This window comes from Corythoichthys intestinalis, chromosome 1 (assembly GCF_030265065.1).
Source record: "Corythoichthys intestinalis isolate RoL2023-P3 chromosome 1, ASM3026506v1, whole genome shotgun sequence".
NCBI lineage: Eukaryota > Metazoa > Chordata > Actinopteri > Syngnathiformes > Syngnathidae > Corythoichthys > Corythoichthys intestinalis.
This window is the reverse complement of record NC_080395.1, coordinates 41,506,080-41,530,570: the sequence shown is the minus strand read 5'-3', so window position 1 is coordinate 41,530,570 and position 24,491 is coordinate 41,506,080. Positions and strand designations below refer to the sequence as shown.

Sequence of the window (24,491 nt, the reverse complement as noted above, 5' to 3'; positions counted from 1 at the left end):
TGCTGTCAGGACAATAAAATAAGATTTGGTACGTTAACAGTAAGAAATAATTTATCCTATGTGCATCACCACATGAAGCAGGATGATTGTATGTTTAGTCCCATTGACTGTATGAATACGTATGTCCTTTTTTCCCCCCCCCTTAGTTTGGGCCTAAAAAATCAAGCCCGACCCGACCCGAGCCCGATCAATTAACTTGATTTGCAGGCCCGAGCCCGACCCAAACCCCCCTCCAAAATGTTATGTTATCTTTGTGAGGACTCAGGAGAAGAAGGAAATGCGGGGATGCCATGCGTTGTTGCGTGAATTAAAGCCCGTCTTTTGTAACGAATTTTCACAGTTAAACAACACTGTAAGATGAGTATTCAATAAACATTTATATCTTTTATATTTGTGCGTCTGTCCTATCAGTGGATTTGACATTTAATTTAATCTCTTCGAGTTGGCAGAAAAAAACGCAAGTTTTCTCAATGTTTAAATAGTCTACATATTTCTATGATTATTATTAACTCATTTACACAACGAAATAACGCTGGAAAAGTCCGTTAAATATATTTCTTGTATATGAGAGCAAAGCTCCGCATTCGTTTACATTCAGCAATTTCAACGATCAATTTGAAGCGTTTCCATATCCCACTTCGAATCGCACGGCATACAGTGTTCTTACGCAGATATTCAGCATCACCATTGGAATGCATATATTGTCCCTGGCGAAAGAGCGCACGGAGAGGCACACAATCTGCCCGTTTGTGAGGGCCTGACTTCGGCGGGTTACATTATAGTGACGTCCGCCTCGATCAGTTGGCACAGGTAAAGAATTCCCTCAGCTGAAAATCTTTCATGGAGAACATCTTCCGGGTACGCCAGCGGATTCTGGCGGTCTCCAAAAACCCGTGCACTCCGAAGAGAGCCCCTCACAATCCGCGCGCCAATGTCGTACGGGTCGTCCAGGTATGCTGTCATTGTCAGGAGGACACGTCCGCGGAGGAGTGCTGTTTAATTATAGCGTGGTTAATTAGAATTCTGGGGTTAAGCAAGATCTAACTCTGAGACGACCAGGTTTGTCGTGTGGCGTGTGTTGCCATGGCAACACTTCTCGGTTCCAACATATCCACCTTTCGTAGTCTCGCTTAGCTGCGAACTTAGGTCGCACGTGATGAAGTTACTCTCGAAGTTACCCTGCTAAGCCAGAAAACTGGCTTCGTAGTATAGGCCACTGGTCAATAAAAAAAAATACTATACCGCTGCATTATTTCAAAACAGGTTTGAAGATTTGATTGCATATTTTTAATATCTGGCCATTAGTTTTGCTGTGAAATTTCCCCTTTAATATTGTGGCCTACTTGACCCAAAATGTATTGTACATGTATGTGGACGCCAGGTCTACGTGTTTTTTCTGTTTTTGTTTTTAAATTTCCAAGAATTACAATAGAATAGAATGTTGAACAAAGCTAATTTTTCTAGTTTTTTCTCTTTTCCTTACCCCCTATTTATGCAGTCAGCCCCCAAATACAAAGCAATAACTTCACAAAGAAACACATCGCTATTCCTGGAATAATCTAATAACAACAATTGCAACAGCAACAATTAAATCAAATTAAATCATCCTCAAATCAATAAATAAATAAATAAGTCATAAAAACGATTTATAGCTTAGGCCTTCAACTTCACTGGGTCACTGTGATTTTACATGGTTTAGCTCAGAGTCAAGCAAAAAATGGAAGAAATCAAATAAGTTCGTAATGCACTTATCCAAATGAAGCCTAACTTGGATAGTTGAAATGCCGGGGGCTGGGGGGCGTTTGACATAGACTCCATTTTAACTGGTATAGATGGCAGTGACATGACATAGACTCCATTTTAACTGGTATAGATGGCAGTGACCAGCGAATCTATTTGAACTGGAACTCCCTGTTCAAATGGATTGGACTGACATTCGCTCTCAGTGACAGCCAATAAGTTAATAAGTATTGTTGTGTGATTGCTGTGACTTGAAATAATTACAGGATGAATGCCATTTCAGTACACCCCCCACCCAAAAAAAAACATTGGAAAGAATGATAAATAATCTGCCACAGGCTCAATCTTTCCAGAACATAAAGGATAATATTATTTTTGAGAACATCTCTCAAAATATAAAAATAAAACTCTGTAAATTGAATAGCAGTGCTAACAACAAGGCTTCTTCTGTTTGACCTATTTTTACTATTATTTCGAGATTTTTCCCCACTCTAGAATATAAGTACCGTAACACAATGCAGGCAAATGTCACGGGCTGCGTCAAATGTTCACTCACTTCAGTTGATGCCGTAAACTGCAAAAAAATGGATGACCTGCCGCAGTTTGACCCCTCCCCCGGATGAAAATGCTGACATGATTTCACGCAACCAGCGGTTAGACTGCAGGAGAGAAAACTGTCACAGTCTTTGTCATTTTCTAAGAAGTCTGTGCACTTATTAAATATAATAATAGTCTACCATGCTTTTGCTTTGGAAAAAAAATCATTCCGTGATGGATTATGGAAAGTGAATGACCCAGTTAGAAAGTTTTTTATTTTATTAAAGATGTTGCTAAGGCAATTGTTTGGCTAGAGGAAATTAAAACCCTGTGTAGGCATTACTTTAGTAAGAAGAGCAACAAGTTAAACCTCAAACATTTTGACTAAATTTCCTTGTATGCTTTTGATATGTTTTGCTCTGAGGTGCTGTCATTTTTATTTTTTATTTTTTTTTTTTTTTATACTAAACTATTGGTTAGCATTTTTTTTTGTATCAGGGCTGATTACCAAAATTTTTAGACAATATAGTCCACCAAACTTGACACAAAAACGCCATTTGTTCAAAGATAAGCCGTGCTGAACAATAAGCTGCAGCTGTGTTCATTGTATTATGGGATATTTACACCAAAAGATGTTAACCGGTAACACTTTATTCAACAGCACCATCATACGACTGTCATCAGACCAAATTAACTACCATGAAGCGTTGAACCAACTGGCTACAAAGCTTCATTGCTTCAAGAAGCTTCATTTGGCCATCACTGTTGTTGTCCAACATGCCTCATAGCATGCATTGCAGTGCTACAGATTCATGTTCTATGCCAATTATTCCTTCAGTTACTATTGCAGTTGTTTCATTATTTGCTAGTTCTGGTATTCGGTAGCACTTTATTTGACAGTGGCGGCACAAAACTGTCGTAAGACTGTCATAATTATGACATGACAATGTCGTATTGTGTCATCCGGCAAATTATCTCACTTTTGCAAAGATGCCAAAAAATCCGAGCTGGACATGATTGGTGTGTTTGTGACATAATTTGCCGGATAATACTTAATGTTGTTTGTCATAAGCATTCATTAATGGCATAATAGTGTTATAATCATGTCATAATTATGAAAGTCTTATGGCAGTCTTATGACGCCGCTATCAAATAAAGTGTTACCTATTAACCCAAATAAATCAACGAATAAGCCGCACTAGACTATAGGCCGCAGGATTCAAAATGAGGGGAAAAAAGTAGGTGCTGATAGTCAGAAAATTATGGTAATCAATTGCGGACATATTGGTGCCTGTGTTGACTGCAAGCAATGAGTAGAGTTAAGAGTTCACCTCACCCATAACCGCAAGTGGAATATAAGGGGAAAAAAAGATTAAATTTAAGTGGAACTTTTAGGGGATCCTTGATTCACTAACAAGATTTTTTCTCATGAGAAATTCTCTGTCAATATTTATACTTGTCGTAATTTACAGTGCAACAGCTCAATACAGTGCTGTTTTTTTTGTCGTTGTTTAAAATGTAACAAAACAACTGTGGCGTGCTTGTGGGTCGTTGGAACGAGTTCATGGCAATTCCATTCATTTCAATAGGAAAGTTCATTTGCGATAAAGGTGTGTTTGTGGAAACCTGTAAATCAAAGAACTTAAGAAGCACTATATCTTGATTTTTTTTTTCCCCGAGTCAAGCAAAACAGCTGCCAAGGCCAATTCCCTAAGCAGCTGGTGAAGAAAGTAGGGGTGTCAAACGATTAAAACTTTTAATCGAGTTAATTACAGCTTAAAAATGAATTAATCGTAATTAATCGCAATTCAAACCATCTATAAAATATACCATATTTTTGTTGGAATGGAAAGATAAGACACAAGATGGATATATCCATTCAACATACGGTACATAAGTACTGTATTTCTTTATTATTACAATAAATCAACAAGATGGCATTACCATTATTAACATTCTGTTAAAGCGATCCATGGATAGAAAAACTTGTAGTTCTTAAAAGATAACTGTTAGTACAAGTTATAGAAATTTTATATTAAAACCCCTCTTCCTGTTTTCGTTTTAATAAAATTTGTAAAATTTTCAATCAAAAAATAAACTAGTAGCCCGCCGTTGTTGATGTCAATAATTACTTACACAATGCTCATGGTTGCTGAAGCCTATAAAATCAGTCGCACCCAAGCGCCAGCAGAGGGAGCCAAAACTCCGAAAAACACAAGTATACGTTTCACTGTGCTATCATTGTAATCTCTTTGAGCAGGGTATTTGTGCGTTAATCGTGTCAAATATTTTAACGTGATTAATTTAAAAAATTAATAAACGCCCGTTAACGCGATAATTTTGACAGCCCTAGAAGAAAGATAAAGATCTAAATGGATATCTGATTCTAAATATATCAATCAAATTATCACCGTTTATTAGATTATTTTTTTACATGACTGCTGTTGGAGGGCTTTTGAAATACAAATTAATTATTTCCATGAAATTGCAGACCCCCAAGTTTAAATGCACTGGACGTCTATTATTGTCAATGGGACAGAAATATGATCATTCACTGCCATCCCCTTCCAGTTGAAATATTATCCCACTGCAAGTAGTCTTGTATTTCCCATTTTCAAAAACTAAAGTCAATGGTGGACATTGTTAAGCATATTATATATATATATATATATATATATATATATATATATATATATATATTGGCGATTTCGTAACAGCTTTTAACGAAGCAAGTGTGAAAGAAACAAAGAGGAAAGCCCAAAGTCCAGACTCCAGAGACAATTTCATGAGCAGTAGTTTTAATGACACTGCGGAAGAGTTAGTCACGCGTTGTGCTGTTTTGTTTAGAATAATAGCGAAGTACGTCAGTGCACGACAGTTTGCTTACTACTCGTGTGGGAAGTGTGAAAGTAACATTTTCTATTTTTCTCTTCTTTTGCAGAAGACCGGCAGGAGCTGTTTTCTGGGACTATAATTCAAAGTTCAGACAGAACCATGGATCTTGGGCTAGCTGAGGACCACTTTTCAAGACCAGTGGTAAGCAGTGGGTCTATTTCTATGGGGGTGTGAAGTTGCTTCAATCAAAAAAAAAAGTTGCTTCAATCAAAATATATATTTTCAATCAAAAAAGTCACTCCAACAAAGAAAATGTGTTTGAATGAAAAATAAATTTGAGTCTCAAAAAAAAAAAAAAGCATTTGGGGTAGTGTGTGTCTAAGTCATTCAATCCCATAAAAAAGTGGCTTCATTAAAATCAAAGAAATCACTTCAATCATTCATTCATTCATTCATTTTCCATGCCGCTTTTCCTCACGAGGGTCGCGGAGGTGCTGGAGCCTATCCCAGCCAACTACGGGCAGTAGGCAGGGGACACCCTGAACTGGTTGCCAGCCAATCGCAGGGCACAAGGAGACATACAACCATTCACGCACACACTCATACCTACGGACAATTTAGTGTTCAATCAGCCTACCATGCATGTTTTTGGGATGTGGGAGGAAACCGGAGTTCCCGGAGGAAACCCACGCAGGCACGGGGAGAACATGCAAACTCCACACAGGAAGGCCGAAGCCCGGGATTGAACCCTTGATCTCAGAACTGTGAGGCAGATGTGCTAACCACTAAGCCACCGTGCAAAACTCAAAGAATAATAGTTTCAAATGCTTTGAGTCCCAGATTTATTTTTGCATTCACTCTTTTTTGATTTAAGTGACTTATTTTAATTGAAAATATGTATTTGGATTGAAGTAACATTTTTTTTAATTGAAGCAATTTTTGGGGGATTGAATAATAAAGACACAACTCTACCTCCATATGGTCGAGGCTATTAGTACTAGGCATCCGTCTTACTCTCCTCAGGTCTACTTCAAATAGTTAATCAACACTAGTTTTAGAAGAAGCTACAGTTTTTGTGTATCCAGTCAGATGGCCCGTTACATGACGAGCTGTTTGAGAAGGCTTACCTCTTAAAAATTAGGCTTGCATTTTTTTTTAAAGGGTTACTATATTATGTTTGGTAGCACTGTGAGCTCATATGACTGTATTTGGGTTGGAGGCACAAATTCTAGAAAGGGCATGTCGTGATTCTGCCATTTCAAAGAGAACGCAAGTCTTTTGTGTTTGTTTCATTCCAAGATTATTACTCATTAGCTTATCCTTTGCAGTGTATCACATTTTAAATCTATCCTTTGGCTGCAGGGCTCATTTGTGGCCTCCGACATAGAGCAGTTGAAATTGGCCATTGAGGAATGCAAGAAACTGATCTTGGAGCTGCCAGAACACTCTGAAAGACAAAAGGACACAGTGGTGAAACTGATCCATCTTCGGCTTAAACTGCAGGAGTTGAAGGTCAGTTCTTTCAATATAAAACTTTAATGTGATGTAAATTGAAGAAACTAATCACTGTACACTGCATCTTTATTTATTTTTTAACCTTTTCTATTCCTCTCTTTTGGAACTCAGAATGGTAGGTCTGAATACCTTTTAATGCTGGAGAGGTTTTGCTTTGCTACAGGGGAGTTTCAAAAACTCACTTTCTGGTACTGAAGAGAAAAATGGAAAAAGTCTTTGTTAATAAATTTAGCACAGTATATACACTGCTGGCACCCCTGCAATTCTGTCAGATAATGCTCAATTTCTCCCAGAAAATGATTGCAATTACAAATGCTTTGGTCGTAATATCTAATATCAAGTGGGGAAAATGGGCTCCATTAAAGACTTATGATAATCCAAAGTACAACCTTATATACTGTAGTATATGGACTACGTGTCTCATGATCACCCTGGGCTCACGCAGCCAATGGCATTGGACTTGGGGGCTCTAACGTAGTACATGTAGGTTGCTGTTTTGTGATATCGAGTGCAAAGTGTGCGAGTATTTTCGGGGTATTAAAAAAGTTGACATGAACCACAGAAGTCACGTCTGCTCATTACTGCACAACACCAGCATATGAAACAGTAGGTCAATTGAAACTACGTCTACACTAGGACAGATAACTTTCTCCAGTGTATTTTGCCGACTATTTTTATAGCTGTCCACACTTTGTTTAAGGTGCATTTAAGGCCCGCCCACTTCTGCAAGGTACACCTGCATTTGCACAAACTACGCATGCGTACAAAGGAGAAGCCTCGTGTGTTTCGTCATCCCGCGGTTTACTCCTAAACAAATTACGAAATTATTTGACCTTCTAGACTCATTATTTTGTGATCACTGTTTTTTTTTCGTGGTCGCAATTGAACGCATTACGCAGGAGCGAGAGTGAAGGGAGAGCACGCTCGGCTTTCACGAGCAGGCGCCGAGTTGTGATTGAAATAAATCTTTATAAAACAACAAAAGCCTGACATCATTACTTTGGATGTTGCAATCGGTGCTCAGTTGCGCTCTCACCACTTGGAAAATAATAAATAGAAACATATGGTGTGGCGCTGCGTATATTTCCTGGAAGCCGCAACCAGGTGATCCTGGAAGTGGCGACAGTTTTGACAGGCAGAAATGTCTTGGGGGGGAAAAATAAAATTGATCGCGCGCCTATTTGACTGGGGGTACCACGCAGGTCACTTTTCGGGGTTTAATTTTCCATTTTTCTATACAGTACTCATGTTCGGTCGTCATTGAGTTGGGAGGGCCAGCCCTGCAGCTGGCTGATTGAAGACAACTCGGGAGATGAGCTCTGTAAAAAATGCTCATCTCCACCTCATCCGCGGTGGGAGGACCCCAAATGGGCACTGAATTGAAGCACATTATTGTGACGTAGTCTGAAGGTTCAAGAAAAATGTGTGGAAAAACAAAGAAGAGCAGGAATGCCTCGTCGTGATCGTCCGCCTCCATTGTTTACGATGCTGTCATGCCGCACTAAAAACAGCAACAGCATGACGTCCCTGCCTGAGTATCCAAATGTTGTATGGAAACAGCAGTCCATATTAGGCGGCGCTTAGGGGGCGGGTAACATTACCCACCTACATTGGGGAGAACAAGTATTTGATACACTGCCGATTTTGCTGGTTTTCCCACTTGCAAAGCATGTAGAGGTCTGTAATTTGTGTCATAAGTTCTCTTCAACTGTGAGGGACGGAATCTAATACAAAAAAACAGAAAATCACGTTGTATGATTTTTAAATAATAAATTTGCATTTAATTGCATGAAATAAGTATTTGATATATCACAAAAATCGAACTTAATATTTGGTACAGAAACCTTTGTTTGCTATTACAGATACCAAACGTTTCCTGTAGTCCTTGACAAGGTTTGCACACACTGCAGCAGGGATTTTGGCCCACTCCTCCATGCAGATCTTCTCCAGAGCCTTCAGGTTTCGGGGCTGCTGCCGGGCAACTCGGACTTTCAGCTCCCTCCATAGATTTTCTATCCGGTTCAGATCTGGTGACTGGCTAGGCCACTCCAGGACCTTAAGATGCTTCTTACGGAGCCACTCTTTAGTTGCCTTGGCTGTGTGCTTTGGGTCGTTGTCATGCTGGAAGACCCAGCCATGACCCATCTTCAGGGCTCTCACTGAAGGAAGGAGGTTGTCAGCCAAGATCTGGCGATATATAGCCCCATCCATCCTCCCCTCAATACGGTGCAGTCGTCCTGTAACCTTGGCAGAGAAGCAGCCCCAAGAAATGATGTTTCCTCCTCCATGTTTCACGGTTGGTATGGTGTTCTTGGGTTTGTACTCATCCTTCTTTTTCCTCCAAACACGACGAGCTGAGTTTAGACCAAAAAGTTCAATTTGACTTTGACCTTCTCCCATTGCTCCTCTGGATCATCCATGTGGTCAGTGGCAAACTTCAGACGTGTCTGGACATGCACTGGCTTCAGCAGCGGGACCTTGCGTGCGCTGTAGGATTTTAATTCATGACGGCGTAATGTGTTTCCGATAGTTCTCTTCGAGACTGTGGTTCCAGCTCTCTTCAGGTCATTGACCAGGTCCTGCCGTGTAGTTCTGGGCTGATCCCTCACCTTCCTCATGATCAGTGATGCCCCACGAGGTGAGATCTTGCATGGAGCCCCAGAACGAGGCAGATTGACTGTCAACTTGAACTTCTTCCATTTTATAATAATCGCTCCAACAGTTGTTACCTTCTCACCAAGCTGCTTGCTTATTTTCCTGTAGCCCATCCCAGCCTTGTGCAGGTCTATTATTTTATCCCTGATGTCCTTACACAGCTCTTTGGTCTTGGCCATTGTGGAGAGGTTGGAGTTTGTTTGAGCATGTGAACAGGTGTCTTTTATTCGGGTAACAAGTTCAAACAGGTGCAGTTACTTCCGGTAATGAGTGGAGAACAGGAGGGGTTCTTAAAAAAGAACTAAGAGCCGAAATATTTACTAGTTGGTAATGTATCAGATACTTATTTCATGCAGTTAAATACAAATTTATTATTTAAAAATTATTCAATGTGATTCCATCCCTCACAGTTGAAGAGAACTTATGATACAAATTACAGACCTCTACATGGCTTGCAAGTGGGAAAACCAGCAAAATTGGCAGTGTATCAAATACTTGTTCTCCCCACTGTACATTATCCGTCTAACTAATCCGGATAATTGTAGCCGACATGTCATATAGTCCAACTAATTAGACGTTTAAGGCCATTATCCGTCCTAGTTTATACGTAGCCTAAGATTTGCTGTCATTTTAAACCTATAGGGAACAGCAACACGTCTTTACACTATCTATTAGACAGTTGCTGCATCATCAAATATAGCCAAATGCTCTCCTCATAACATGATGTTAGCAGGCTGCACATTGTTTGCTTTCATAGGCTCGTTCATAATAGCAGGGCACATAAACTAAAATATTAGCCTGAACTTGGTGCTCTATTTTTCATCAAAAATGTGGTATATACGTATTAAAATGATAACGGATTATTTGCTGGATAAAACTATAGGTTTATAATATCTTAAAATAAATTAAATATCAGCATGTCGACTTTGAGGTGGCGCTTCAGAGTCGCAGTTTTCACACTTTTTCACCGTGATCTCCCACGGGGACAGTGAAATGCGTTCTTCTTTTGGTCGAATTATACTTAAAATGCGACCATAAATCCTCGTGCCATTGCAGGCTGCCATTGTTGATGTCAAATCACTGCTAATGTGCACTGCCTCGGGGGAGTTTGGGGGGAAAAAAGGCTCACTCCGTCAAGTCAGCCACCCGATGCGTTCAGGTACACCACGCAAACACATTCGCCACATTAGAACCCGGTTTGTTACATTATTAATGGTATTATTATTACTATTATTACATTATTATTCTGATTTTTATTCATAATGTATTTGTTTTGCTCTTTGTAATTGATATTTGCAATAGTAACATCAGTATTTATTGAGAATTTAGTGTAGGTTTTCAGGCTGTGGAGCGAATTAATGGAATTATAATGTATTCTTATGGGAAAATCCTACTCGACGTAGGACCATTTCTACTTACAAACAAGGTCCTGGAACGAGTTAACTTCGTATTGCAAATATCAATTACAAAGAGGAAAACAAATAAATAATTAATAAAAATCTGAATAATAATATAATAATAGCAATATTAATGATATTGACAATAATAATAATTCCTGTAATAACGTAACAAACCGCGTTCTAATGTGGGGAATGTGTTTGCGTGGTGTACCTGAACGCATTGCGTGGCTGACTTCAAAGAGTGAGCCTTTTTAATTGACTTTGACTTTATATACTTGCTCCGGGGGACACTAGGCACAAGTTGATGGAATAAATGATTAGAAACCTGACGAAGCTGGCGATTTCTTTTGTGATATTCCCACAATAATAATTGCCACCTTAACTTATAAAGACTGGCAAACGGAGGAAGACCGTCATAGACAGTCTACAGCTGTATTGTTGAGCGAGCCATATCACGGATGCGCACCCCACGCTCATATTTTTCTGTCATATCTATCTTCATGTCAATGGTAATAGTAAGTATCACCTAGTTTCCTTTCTTTCACCACCTGCACAAGCATTGTTGGAACCCATGTTGTTTCCTCTCACAAGAAAATCTGCCATTAGTCCGTCTGTGGTGAAACTGTGGTGCTGTCTTACATCGTCGTAATTAGAATATGTCGTCGGATGTACAAACAAATGGCGAGTCAAATTTTACACGGGATGTCGAAAAGATCATGTGTCGTATGTCGAGGTACCACTGTATACTAGTATACTAGTAAAAATTGATGTAGTTGCAGTACCATTTTTGGCCACCGATCCCACATTGTGCATCTCTAAACATTGAAAAAATGCAATCAAATGTGTAGGTCTGTATCATTTCACTAAATGGCTGGTTCAAGTGTAAAAGTGTTCAGTACAGTGTTACCGTGCTAAAGTATAAGCATCATTTTGAAAAATGTCTGTTTTATTTATTTATTTTTTTATTTCTTCATTGTGTAGAACACATTTCTGTCTGTTTTGGAAATCCAAAGTTTATAGTTGGAAATTTTTGCAGGGTTTTACTTACTGTAATGCCCTTCCATTTAGGAATTTTCTACACATTGTTTTCTTTAATTGTATGCTCTCAAACTATGGTACAAACAATATTTTTCTTGACACTATGTCTCCAATAAGGATCCTGATGAGGATGAGCCTAATCTACGAATGGTTCTAGAGCACCGATTTTCCAAGGAAAAGAGCAAGAGTGTCAAACAAACGTGTGACAAATGTAGCACCATCATCTGGGGACTCATTCAGACATGGTACACTTGCACAGGTGAGGCACTGTGTTAAAGTCATTCACTGCTATTGATGGCGATATATGCACAATCTAGTTTGGAAAGAGCGCTATAACCATTCCCTGTTAAAATGGATAGGACATCCGCCACCGTCAATGGCAGCCACTGAGTTAAATGTGTTAATGTTACTGCATGTACACTGTCAGTCTGTCGCTGTCTACTTCAGGTTGCTATTACCGCTGCCATAGTAAGTGTATGAACCTGATCACAAAGCCCTGTGTGAGGTCAAAGGTCAGCCATCAGTCCGAGTATGAGCTCAACATCTGCCCCGAGATCGGTCTGGACCGCCAAGACTATCGTTGTGCCGAATGCCGCTCACCTATTTCATTGAGTGAGTATGAATGTGCAGATAAACAATTCACAGATATGATACAAAGCGAGCTCAGGGAACAACATTGGACTCTTCCTCATACTTGAGGAAATTTTAGTCTGTGCCAAAACGTGTTGAAATTGTATTATTTTTTTTCTCCACTTCCTAATTTTCTTCTTTGTCAAATAGTTATTAGGTCATTTGAATTGTGTCGATTTCTGTGTTTTTTTGGATTTTTTTGTATCGGTACATCTAAAAATACCAAATTTATCGCCGTGAACAGATAAGAACTGTAGAACATCTTATTGAAGGAAAAGCAACACAAATTATAACAGATGATTAAAATCTTTCAAGAGTAAGAAATATGGATGGTTATGTAAGCATAAGTAAGTAATCAATGATTCTAAGTTTTACAAAAAGAGGAGTAGCGGTTTTCACCAGTGAGGCGTCCCACTTATTCAACACCCCTCATGTCTTTATGTCAGACAAGTCAGGCTTTACAGGCTCTTCTTCCATCTTTTCATTAATTTCTATCAATAATTAGATGATGATTCTTTGAAATGCAGTGGACTAGTCAAAGAAGAATTGGTGCACCCAGCTTTAATTTGAAGCTGTAGTCCTTGACAAAAAAATCAGGAAGACACAATAGCAGTTTGTGAGAAGCACAGGATATCGTCTGAATAAGATAACATTCACTTGATCTGATCTGATGATCTGATCTGGAAGCAGCAAAGTTACACTATGATGGCTAGCCAAATGTCAGCGGTCATAAATTAGCTGTCTACATAAGGAAATGAGCATTTTGTGAAGTAATTGCTTCAAAAGAAACAGTGGATGACAAGTAGCCTTCACTCTTTTTGAAACTCGCTGCCGTTGACAGCAACAGACATCAAATCAATTTTACCCACATAAAAGTGAATCTGAAAATGTTTTAGTGCCATTAATAGCAATATATAGAGCTGGGAATCTTTGGGCACCTAACGATTCGATTACAATTACGATTCAGAGGCTCCGATTCGATTATAAAATGATTATTGATGCACCCCACTTCTTTTTTTTTTTTTTATTTGTTTTGTACATTAGTTCCAAAATTGTTCCAAAATCCTCTCAGGCTAAACCAAACTACTATTTCAGTATCAAGTTAACATATAGCAGTAAACAAATATACAAAAATAACAGTAAATAAAAAACTCCAGTCCCCATTCTATATCAGCAGCTTTAAACTACTTTCAATTAATTTAATGTTGTGAATCAACCGTTAAAGTTGTTAAAATTGCTCCTGTTATTCCATAATTTCTCTTTTGTCTACTTTCAACATGTAAAAGTTTTAAAACTATTTTAAAGATAGATTCAAGTCAATATTTTACCGATTTAGGAGTATTTTAGATAAAATGTTAATTAGGTTCGCTTGGAAGGTTCGCAACAACAGCCTTGCAGGGAAGTGTACTGCTTTAAGATGGCGGCCGTTACTAACGCCCGCATCTAGTTTTTTGTAGATGTGCTGGTAACGATACCGAAGCTATAATGCATCCAGTCCTATATAAATGATATCTACCGTAACATAATGTGGCTTGTAGCAGCTTTTTGGCAGCAGTCAGGTATGTTGTTGTTTTTTTTTTTTTTTTAATCTCGTGGCATGAGTTGAGCTAGAGCCGTGAGTTGAGCATTGGCTTTACCCGAGGGGCCGGGTAATGAGAAGCATGATGTTTAGCTACTCTCGCTCCGTCCCTAATTGCGTACCGAAGACCGCGCGGCGCGCTGAGTGTGTCGTACTTCTGCTTTACTTGGCATATTTCAATAATCGGAATTTGGATGTTTGTGAATCGTTCTCGAATCTTCCACGGCCGAATCGCGAATAATCTAAGAATCGGAAATTTTGCACACCTCTAGCAATATATGTTTAAGCCATTTTAACTGGGAGGCCTGGCACTGATCACCATATTTGAATTTTTCACTACATTAAGAGTCATTGTGTTACATGATGATGAACTTTATCTCCACCTTAATCTTTCTAGAATTTCGTAACAGATGCCTGTATATTTTCTGCGGAAATCGATTGCCATTTAGAACCGTTCACAAGTCCCTTACCTTGACTAAAATTTTCCAACTGAAGAAAAACACCCTCAAACCGTAAGCAACCTCTAACTGCATTTCATTCAGCAAAAGAAACAACTGCATCTGAAAATCATTGTAATTAATGTCATTGACAGTTTCATTATGCATATTTAGCTCAATGAAATAAATCTCTAATGATCTGCTATTGATAGAACTAGTTTCTTACATCTTCTTTGTTTTGCTTGTGAAACACTCTATAACCTGTGGTCAGGAAGTTTAACGCATTCATCGGATTTCTGATAGGGGGTGTGCCAAGTGAGGCCAGACAGTGTGACTATACTGGGCAGTATTTCTGCAGCACGTGTCACTGGAATGACACAGCCATCATCCCAGCAAGAGTCATCCACAACTGGGAGTTTGAACCACGCAAGGTACACTTCTGTACTACTTTGCATTTCGTATCTGTTCCATATACTGTAAGAGCAGGGGTGAAAGTGGCTGGAATTTCTTGCCGGAACTCCCTGACAAAAAAGGGTCACCGCGGAGCCAGATGTCTTTTTTTTTTTTTTTTTTTTTTTTTTTTTTTTTTTTTTAAAGGGGGGGTAAAACCTAGTAAAACAACAGAAATGCAAAAAAAAAAAAAAAAAAAAAAAAAAAGGTTTTACACATGCATTGGGCTACTGCTTTACACTTACTGTAACAAGGCATACATGAGAAGCTAATTTTCATTCACAATTGTATTTTAAAGTAACATACATGAACAAAATAAGTAAAAATTACATTATACACATTGAAATGGAATACATTTTGAAGATAACACAAACATTGACTTACTTATGTTAAGGAAATAAGTAGCCTAACACAGGTAAATGAGCAAAAATAAGTCCAAAATGCACATAAATTATACTGCTAAATGTAAAACATTTGAGACAAGCATTTCGGGGCCTCATTGCAGTGAAAAATTGTTTAAAACCTTATTGTGTTCAATCTCACTTTAGTTATACTTATCTTACCACGAGAACTGCATGTAATGCATCATAAATGCTTCATAAATGAGACATTAAGCAAATTAAAGAACATATATACAGTGGTACCTCGACATCTTTTCGACATCAGACGTAAAATTTGACTCGCCATTTGTTTCTACATCCGGCGACATGGTCGCAATACGACAACATGACAGCACCGCAGATGGGCGCACGGCGGAATTTCTTGTAAGAGAAATCAACACAGGTTTCAAAAAGGTTGGCACGGGTTGTGAAACAAGGAAAAAGGTGACGCTTACCATTGAAATACAAAATGCAAATGATAGAAAAATATGAGCGTGGGGTGCGCATCTGTGAACTGGCTCAACAATACAGCCGTAAAATGTCTACGATCTCCGACGACCACCGTTCACCAGTATTTATAAGTTAAGGTGATAATTATTATTGTGGTAACATTGCCAGCTTCGTCAGGTTTTTATCATTTATTTCAGAACTTGTCCAACACAAAATGCCTACTGTCTGACGCAGTTGACGGTGTTCTCAAGTAACATTAAAAGTAATAATAATAATGATAATACATTTTATTTCTAGAGCGCTTTTCATGCCACACAAAGACGCTTCACAAGAGGCATGAAATCACAGTACGATCGAAACAATCATTTAAAACAACAAAAGATATTAAAAGGATAAAAGATTAAAAGCACAATAAATAGAAGTAAAGATATAACAGAGCTCTGGGTTATGGTGGGTAAGAAAGAGTGAACAGGTGTGTTTTGAGTCTGGATTTGAAAAGTGATAGGGTATATATACTGCGAAGATCAGGGGGTAGGGAGTTCCAGAGCTGGGAGGCACACTGACTAAAAGCTCTGGAACCAAAGGTGGAGAGGTGGGCACGGGGGACGGAAAGGGGGAGGATAGTGAAAGAGCGAAGTGGACGGGGTGGATTGTTTAAACAGAGAAGATTGCAAAGGTAGGGAGGGGCCAAGCCATGGAGTGTTTTGAAGGTGATGATGAGGATCTTGTAATTGATTCTTTGTTTGACAGGAAGCCAGTGAAGTTGACGGAGGATGGGGGTGATGTGGTGTGTTGCGGGGGTCCGAGTGATTAGGCGTGCTGCTGAGTTCTGGGGGGACTTGTTAGGGAGACCAAAGAGCAGTGAGTTGCAGTAATCGAGCCGGGAAGTTATTAGACTACGGACCAGGGTGGAAGCGGTATGGCGGGTGAGAGGAGGGAAGAAACGAGAAATGTTGCGAAGGTGGAAATAGGCTGATCTGGTGATGCTGTTGATATGTGACCGGAAGGAGAGCGTGCTGTCGAGGATGACACCCAGAGTCTTAACCTGAGTAGAAGGAGAGATCAGTACATTGTTGATGGTAATAGAGAACTTATGGACAGACATGTTGTTTTTAGCATGAGGTTTTGACAGTTACTGACATATTTTCGGGATCAAAGCACCGTTCCATCGCCGAACTTCTTGACGGTGTTCTGACGAATGGGTATCCCAGTCAGATTGATATCCAAAGCGCCACTAAGCATGCGCACGACAGCCACGCCCCTCCATTTCATAGTGCCTTTTGACCACTAAACTCTAAGCAATTACGTATATGCATGAAAGAATAGAATAGAATAGAATAGAATAGAATAGAATAGAATAGAATAGAATAGAATAGAATAGAATAGAATATTGATCATATTGCGAGATTATAGCGTTAGGACGTGGATGTTGTCTGATTAGCAGTAAACATGTGGGTTGCCTGGTTTTAATGGTGTTTATTGTTCAAGCAAGAATATTGAGATTATAGCGAGATAATCTAAATATTTAATACAACAATATGTCTATAATAGATCTAGATAGACATGTCAAAACGTAAAGTAGATTTGTTCAACATTAAGCTGCTATCAACAGCGGGGATATTACTTTGACAAGGGATACCCATTCGTCAGAACACCGGAACAGCGTTCCGGCCCACTTTCACCCCTGCATATAAGAGAGCAATAAGGATACCCCTAATAGATACCCTACCAGTACAAAACAAACTGAATGCATTTTTCATGTTACCAAAAGTAAGTCAAACAGCTGTGACTTGGGATTTTGAATTTGAATTCAATTACACAGCATAATCTCATGCATTTGCCAATTTGGAAAGGTTCTTCTATGGTCAACACAAGGGTAAAATAAAGAGGCACATGATGTGTGTTGAGAGTCTGTGAAAGTGGTGCTGTGTTCTCTGCCAAACTTTTCCGAGTGTGACCCGGTTACTCTTTTTAGGTTTGTCGATCCTCACTGCGCTACTTAGCGCTGATGATGTCACGGCCTGTGTTGAAGCTGAAGGAAATCAACCCACTGCTCTTTAACTTTGTGGAGGAGCTGGTTGAGATCAGAGTGAGTTGGCAGGCATTACTTTGAGTCCTTTGATATTTTAGATAAGATAAGTACTCACTTGTAGCTATTTGTGCCCCTCCACAGTCGTCATTAATTAGTACACACTGATGCTTTGTAGAAATATTCATAATGTTGTTTTAAGGCCACTGACTGGTGTTAATTCTTTTCAATCACTAAAAGGAGAACAAATTTTGTGTTTACAGAAACTTCGTCAAGATATTCTACTGATGAAACCATATTTTATTACCTGCAAGGAAGCAATGGAAGCTCGACTTCTACTGCAGGTAGGCATGTACTAGTCCATCCTCTGTAACTTTGACCTGCTTTGTTCATGGTTGCCTCTATAACACGTCCTATACAGTAGCACCATCTAGTGGGGAAGAGTTTTTGGTCAAACATGGATCCCTGTATCCCCAAGCGTCAAGGCCTAACAGAAAAAAAAATGCAGAATACAACTGGGTTGTAATCCCTTAAATCAAGAGTTGGTAACCTGTTAGACTGCGAGAGCCAAAACAAAACATATTTTAAAATGTGATTCCACAAGAGCCATACAGTGTGTATGTTTATGTGTGTATGTAAACACATAAAACACTGTATATTCTATTATCTTTTGCCAGCTTGTCTGAGTCCGTTTTGTAAGCAGTTTCTGTCGTGAACGCATTTGACTGCATTACACGGGAAGCAGAGGGTGGTCACACTCTGCTTTTACTAGTAGTCGCCGGGTTGCTATTGAAATAAATCTTGAGAAGTCTAACATCGTTACTTTGGTTGTTACAATTGTTGCGCAGTTGTGCACTCACCACAAGGAAAATAAAAAATAGAAACATGGTGTGGTGTCGCGTATATTTTCTGGAACAGAAAACCACAATCGGGGACGACCAGGGGGACGTGTGCGTAACAGTGGCCGAGACAGGCGGAGCCTTTCGGGCAGTCGTTTCGTGAGCCCGCTCTCCTGGAAGCTGTGACAATTTGACAGTCCAAAAAGTCACGAAAGTGAAGCGCCTGTGTGAGTCAGGGTACCACGCAGTTAGTTCCCTTTCGTGGTTTAATTTTCCCTTATGTCTTTTTTATATACTCCAGTTCGCTCAGCATCGAGTCCGGAGGTGTCGACCCCGCGGCTGGCGGAGTGGTGAATTAACGCACAAGGCGATCGCTCCCTTCTACATGCAACCCAACTTGAAGCATAATATTGCGATGCACATTTGAAGTGTCCAAGTGCGAATGTGCCATCAGCTCATCATAGCTGGTTCATGTCAAGGGAGCCGGCAGGTTCGACATTTGAGATGATTGGTTGGCAGAGAGCCATATGCGCTCATCAAAAGAGCTATATATAGCTCGCGAGACAGTTTCCCGATGCCTGCCTTAAAACAGCTGTACAGTGTAAAGAAGGCAGTGGCATTCTGGTTTTTCTATGTGTACTCCCGCCTTAATACAAAAAACCTGAATTTTGGGTTTTGGTTCTAGCTTCAGGACCGCCAGCATTTTGTGGAGAACGACGACATGTACTCGCTACAGGATTTGATTGACATCTTCAGCGGGCGACTCAGCTGTTCCCTCACAGAAGTCCACACCACATTTGCGAAACACATCAAACTGGATTGTGACGTGAGTGCACAGAAAAACATCACTTGAACTATTTTCGATCGTTGCCTTACTTTTATTCAACAATAACAGTAGGTACACCCGGAAACTGTAACGAAAAGCAATTCCAAAGTGTCCAGTCACATTTTTTTGTACTTGTATGGTCACACAGCGTTGCCAGGCCAAAGGCTTTGTGTGTGAGCTGTGTAAGGAGGGAGATATCCTCTTTCCTTTTGACAGTCACACCTCAGTTTGCCATGACTGCTCAGCTGTCTTCCACAGGTTTGTCGAATGTTCTATTCAGGAAATTCTGCTGACAATGCTGACTTTAGTAATGGATAGAATTTATGTTTGAACTGTATAAAGATGAAACATAGACTTCATAAATATATTGACGGGACAGATTCCCCAGACACTGCGGCACGCCTTTTCGTAGGGCGCCGCCCCACACTCCGCTTCAGTTATTCGCAGTCGGTCTTAGTTCTTCTCAGACACATGCAGTGACCCAACGCCGGATTTAGGTTGAAAAAGTACGAAAGCTGTAACGCATACAAACAGGAAGGATTGACTCAGGAGTGATCTGTTCGAGGATTCAATTTAAATATTATATTTTTCGTACCATGCATGCATTTTGAAACATTGTGAAAAAAAATCAATGGGAGAAATTATCTGCTACAGCATTGGCATTATACTTCGCAATAGTTAATGCTACCTGCACCGTTTTTTGCTTTTAACCAAGAATCGAGACTGTTTTACATCCATATCTATAAAGAATTCAGGGATTTAAGCATTTATTCACAAGAATTTTAATGTAAAAAGCTCTTTGTGGTGATAAGGCGGCGCCACAGTGGGTTAAAGACTAGCAGCACATTCGACATATTTACGTAAAATAATTGCTAACTGCCCTTTTTTTTTTTTTTTGCTTTTAACCAAGAATCGAGACTCTTTTACGCCCATGTCTATAAAAAAATTCAGGGATTTAAGCATCTATTTACAAGAATTTCAACTTAAAAAAGCTCTTTGTGGTTATAAGGCGGCGCCACAGTGGCTGCAAGACTAGCAGCATATTCAACATATTTACGGAAAATAAATGCTCACTGCCCGTTTTTTTGCTTTTAACCAAGAATCAAGACTTTTTTACAACCATATCTGTAAAGAATTGAGGGATTTAAGCATTTATTCACACGAATGTCAACGTAAAAAGCTCTTACTCTTTGTCCACTCGGTGAACTTTGAAGGAGATAGGCCCCCTATGAATCGGCCCCGCGCCCCGTGTCCCGTCAATACATTATGAAGTCTATGTATGAAAAGAAATATCCCCAATATAGGATTTAAGATTCATTTATTTATTGTAGTAATGTGTTATGATACAGTAACAAGTTTTTATAATTTTGCAAAGCCTCAACTTATTGTGCTTTACTTGTATTATTCCAGTAACAACACCATAAATATTTTTATCATTAATTGATAAAAGCTAATTTTCTGTATTTAGGGATTGTTACTATGACAACTCAACAACTTGTCCACGTTGTGCCCGAATGACTGAGCGTAAACAGGATGAGGACACAAAAGATGCTTGAAGGACCACGCGAAGGAAGCGGAGTTTATTTTCATCCCTGTGAATTTTTGGTTTACACTGGTTGGCAACAAGCATATATAACAAATATTTTGTGATCTCTTGGTTTATTGTCTTTATAATCGTGCATGTTACATGCAGGATTTATAAGTCTGGCTTGTATTTTATGTAAAGATTTCTACAAAGGAAATCTGAAATGTAAAGGTAAAAACTCTACATATCAAGTGTTGGTCCATCTGTAAAACATGAAGTAAGTATGCATTTTTGATATTTAGAATTACAGGGTTGTTTTTCCATCGTTCCTCAGTATGTGACTTCAATTTTAATCTATATATAGTATGGTTAAATCATTAATGTGCTTGTTTTTGTGAGGATACAAGCCCTGTCGGATTTCATTCCAAATGGTGGACTAATTCCAGAGATACAGTGGGGAGAACAAGTATTTGATACACTGCCGATTTTGCTGGTTTTCCCACTTGCAAGCCATGTAGAGGTCTGTAATTTGTATCATAAGTTCTCTTCAACTGTGAGGGACGGAATCTAATACAAAAATCCAGAAAATCACATTGTATAATTTCTAAATAATAAATTTGTATTTAACTGCATGAAATAAGTATTTGATACATTACCAACTAGTAAATATTTCTGCTCTTAGTTCTTTTTTAAGAACCCCTCCTGTTCTCCACTCATTACCGGAAGTAACTGCACCTTTTTGAACTTGTTACTTGTATAAAAGACACCTGTTCACATGCTCAAACAAACTCCAACCTCTCCACAATGGCCAAGACCAAAGAGCTGTGTAAGGACATCAGGGATAAAATAATAGACCTGCACAAGGCTGGGATGGGCTACAGGAAAATAAGCAAGCAGCTTGGTGAGAAGGTAACAACTGTTGGAGCGATTATTATAAAATGGAAGAAGTTCAAGTTGACGCTCAATCTGCCTTGTTCTGGGGCTCCATGCAAGATCTCACCTCGTGGGGCATCACTGATCATGAGGAAGGTGAGGGATCAGCCCAGAACTACACGGCAGGACCTGGTCAATGACCTGAAGAGAGCTGGAACCACAGTCTCAAAGAAAGCTATCGGAAACACATTACGCCGTCATAGATTAAAATCCTACAGCGCACGCAAGGTCCCGCTGCTGAAGCCAGTGCATGTCCAGACACATCTGAAGTTTGCCACTGACCATCTGGATGATCCAGAGGAGTAATGGGAGAAGGTCATGTGGTCAGATGAGACCAAAATTGAACTTTTTGGTCTAAACTCGGCCCGTCGTGTTTGGAGGAAAAAGAAAGATGAGTACAACCCCAAGAACACCATACCAACCATGAAACATGGAGGAGGAAACATCATTTCTTGGGGCTGCTTCTCTGCCAAGGGTACAGGACAACTGCACCATATTGAGGGGAGGATGGATGGAGCTATGTATCGCCAGATCTTGGCTGACAACCTCCTTCCTTCAGTGAGAGCCCTGAAGATGGGTCGTGGCTGGGTCTTCCAGCATGACAACGACCCAAAGCACACAGCCAAGGCAACGAAAAGAGTGGCTACGTAAGAAGCATCTTAAGGTCCTGGAGTGGCCTAGCCAGTCACCAGATCTGAACCCGATAGAAAATCTATGGAGGGAGCTGAAAGTCTGTGTTGCCCGGCAGCAGCCCCGAAACCTGAAGGCTTTGGAGAAGATCTGCATGGAAGAGTGGGCCAAAATCCCAGCTGCAGTTTGTGCAAACCTTGTCAAGGACTACAGGAAACCTTTGGTATCTGTAATAGCAAACAAAGGTTTCTGTACCAAATATTAAGTTTGATTTTTGTGATGTATCAAATACTTATTTCATGCAATTAAATGCAAATTTATCATTTAAAAATCATACAAAGTGATTTTCTGGTTTTTTGTATTAGATTCCGTCCCTCACGGTTGAAGAGAACTTATGATACAAATTACAGACCTCTACATGCTTTGCAAGTGGGAAAACGAGCAAAATCGGCAGTGTATCAAATACTTGTTCTCCCCACTGTATGTTTCAAACCCAGTAGATGTGAATACTTGTGCACAAAATGTGCCTAAGAGATTAACATGTTACAAAAAGCTGTACACCAAACATCGTAATATACTTGGCAATGTATTAATTGTTTTTTGTTTGTTTGTTTTTTTATCATAATATACAAGAAGCACATTTTATCCGAAAGATGTTCAGAGGACACCTTTAATGATGTGTAAATGTTGACCTAAAATATTTGTTTTCAAATGATTACTCTGCTGTGTTATTTTTCAGCGTGATGCACTGTTTAAACCCTCTACTCAAACAAAGGACATCATTGGTGTCATTCTGTTGTTTATTGAAAAGAAAATCATGTTGAGCAATGCACGAAAATATACTGTAATATGGATGGCATCTACTAACGGTGAACGTTATGCCAGACGTTCTATTGTAATGTTTTGATGTAAAATATGCACCTTGGCTCAATAAAGGATGGGAAATAGTACGTTGACAGTATTGCAGTTTACTGTTAAATCCCAGAAGCACATTCACACATGCCTCTGCCCTTCCCAGTTCAAATGGATTGGACGTCTATTGCCATCAATGGCACTGAATGTCTTCATGTAAATGTGTTGCAGATTGATGCCATACTAATAATTTGAATTTTATCAGGTATTTCAACCTGAAATGTTGAGGCACCTTCTGGTGAGCCAAGATGCTGTGTTTGTAGGAATGATTGGAAATGTGCCGTAATTTTCGGACTATAAGCCGCTACTTTTTTCCCCTCGTTCTGAATCCTGCGGTTTATAGTCCAGTGCGGCTTATTTGACAGCGGCATCATAAGACTGCCATAATTATGACATGACAGTATCATGGGCATTAATGAATGCTTATGACAGACAGCGCCATCCAGCAAATTATGTCACTAACTCAATTTATGTCCTGCTCAGATCTTTTACATCCATTCAAAAGTGAGATAATTTGCTGGATGACACAAAATGACATCTGTCATAAGCATTCATTAATGCTCATGGCAGTGTCATGTGATAATTATAATGGCCTTGTGACAGTCTTAATGTGTCACTGTCAAAGTGTTACCAAATACCATGACTAGCAATTAATGAAACAACTGGAATAGTAACTGAAGAAATAATTAGCAAAGAATGTGAATTTTGAATGTCATTTACATCTGTAACGCAGCAATGCATGCTAGGAGGCACGTTGGACGACGACAGTGTTGACAGCAGGTAGCAGCAGAGGTTTACTGTCTCCCCCAAGTGAGCAGTGATGGACAAATGAAGTGTCTTGAAGCAATGAATCAATTGGTTCAAAGCTTTGTGGCGGTTCATTTGGTTTAATGACAGTTTTATGATGCTGCTGTCAAATGAAGTGTTACCAATTAATATCTTTTGGTGTAAACATCCCATAATAAAGTGATGACAGCTGCGGCTTATAGTCCAGTGCGGTTTACCTATGAACACATGCAGTTTTCGTGTCAAATTTGTTGGGTGGCGGCTTATAGTCAGGTGCGCCTTATAGTCCATAATTTACGGTAGTTTTTCATGGAGACTATTGTTCTTAAAACATTGAACTCTGTGAACTTTTGACAGTTCACACT

At 39.5% G+C, this 24,491-nt stretch overlaps 1 protein-coding gene across 1 annotated transcript in view; it reads left to right on the top strand.

Annotated features, from left to right (window-relative positions):
• def8 (differentially expressed in FDCP 8 homolog) overlaps nt 1-24,272 on the top strand; it is a 28,198-nt gene extending 3,926 nt beyond the window's left edge. The window contains exons 3-12 of the mRNA XM_057851381.1: nt 5,219-5,313; nt 6,475-6,624; nt 11,838-11,979; nt 12,168-12,332; nt 14,670-14,797; nt 17,622-17,735; nt 17,939-18,019; nt 19,200-19,340; nt 19,489-19,598; nt 20,809-24,272. Of these exons, the coding sequence (XP_057707364.1) occupies nt 5,219-5,313; nt 6,475-6,624; nt 11,838-11,979; nt 12,168-12,332; nt 14,670-14,797; nt 17,622-17,735; nt 17,939-18,019; nt 19,200-19,340; nt 19,489-19,598; nt 20,809-20,896 (1,214 nt within the window). The 3' untranslated portion in view covers nt 20,897-24,272. The remainder of the gene's footprint in view (nt 1-5,218; nt 5,314-6,474; nt 6,625-11,837; nt 11,980-12,167; nt 12,333-14,669; nt 14,798-17,621; nt 17,736-17,938; nt 18,020-19,199; nt 19,341-19,488; nt 19,599-20,808) is intronic.
• Nucleotides 24,273-24,491: the final 219 nt, after the last annotated feature.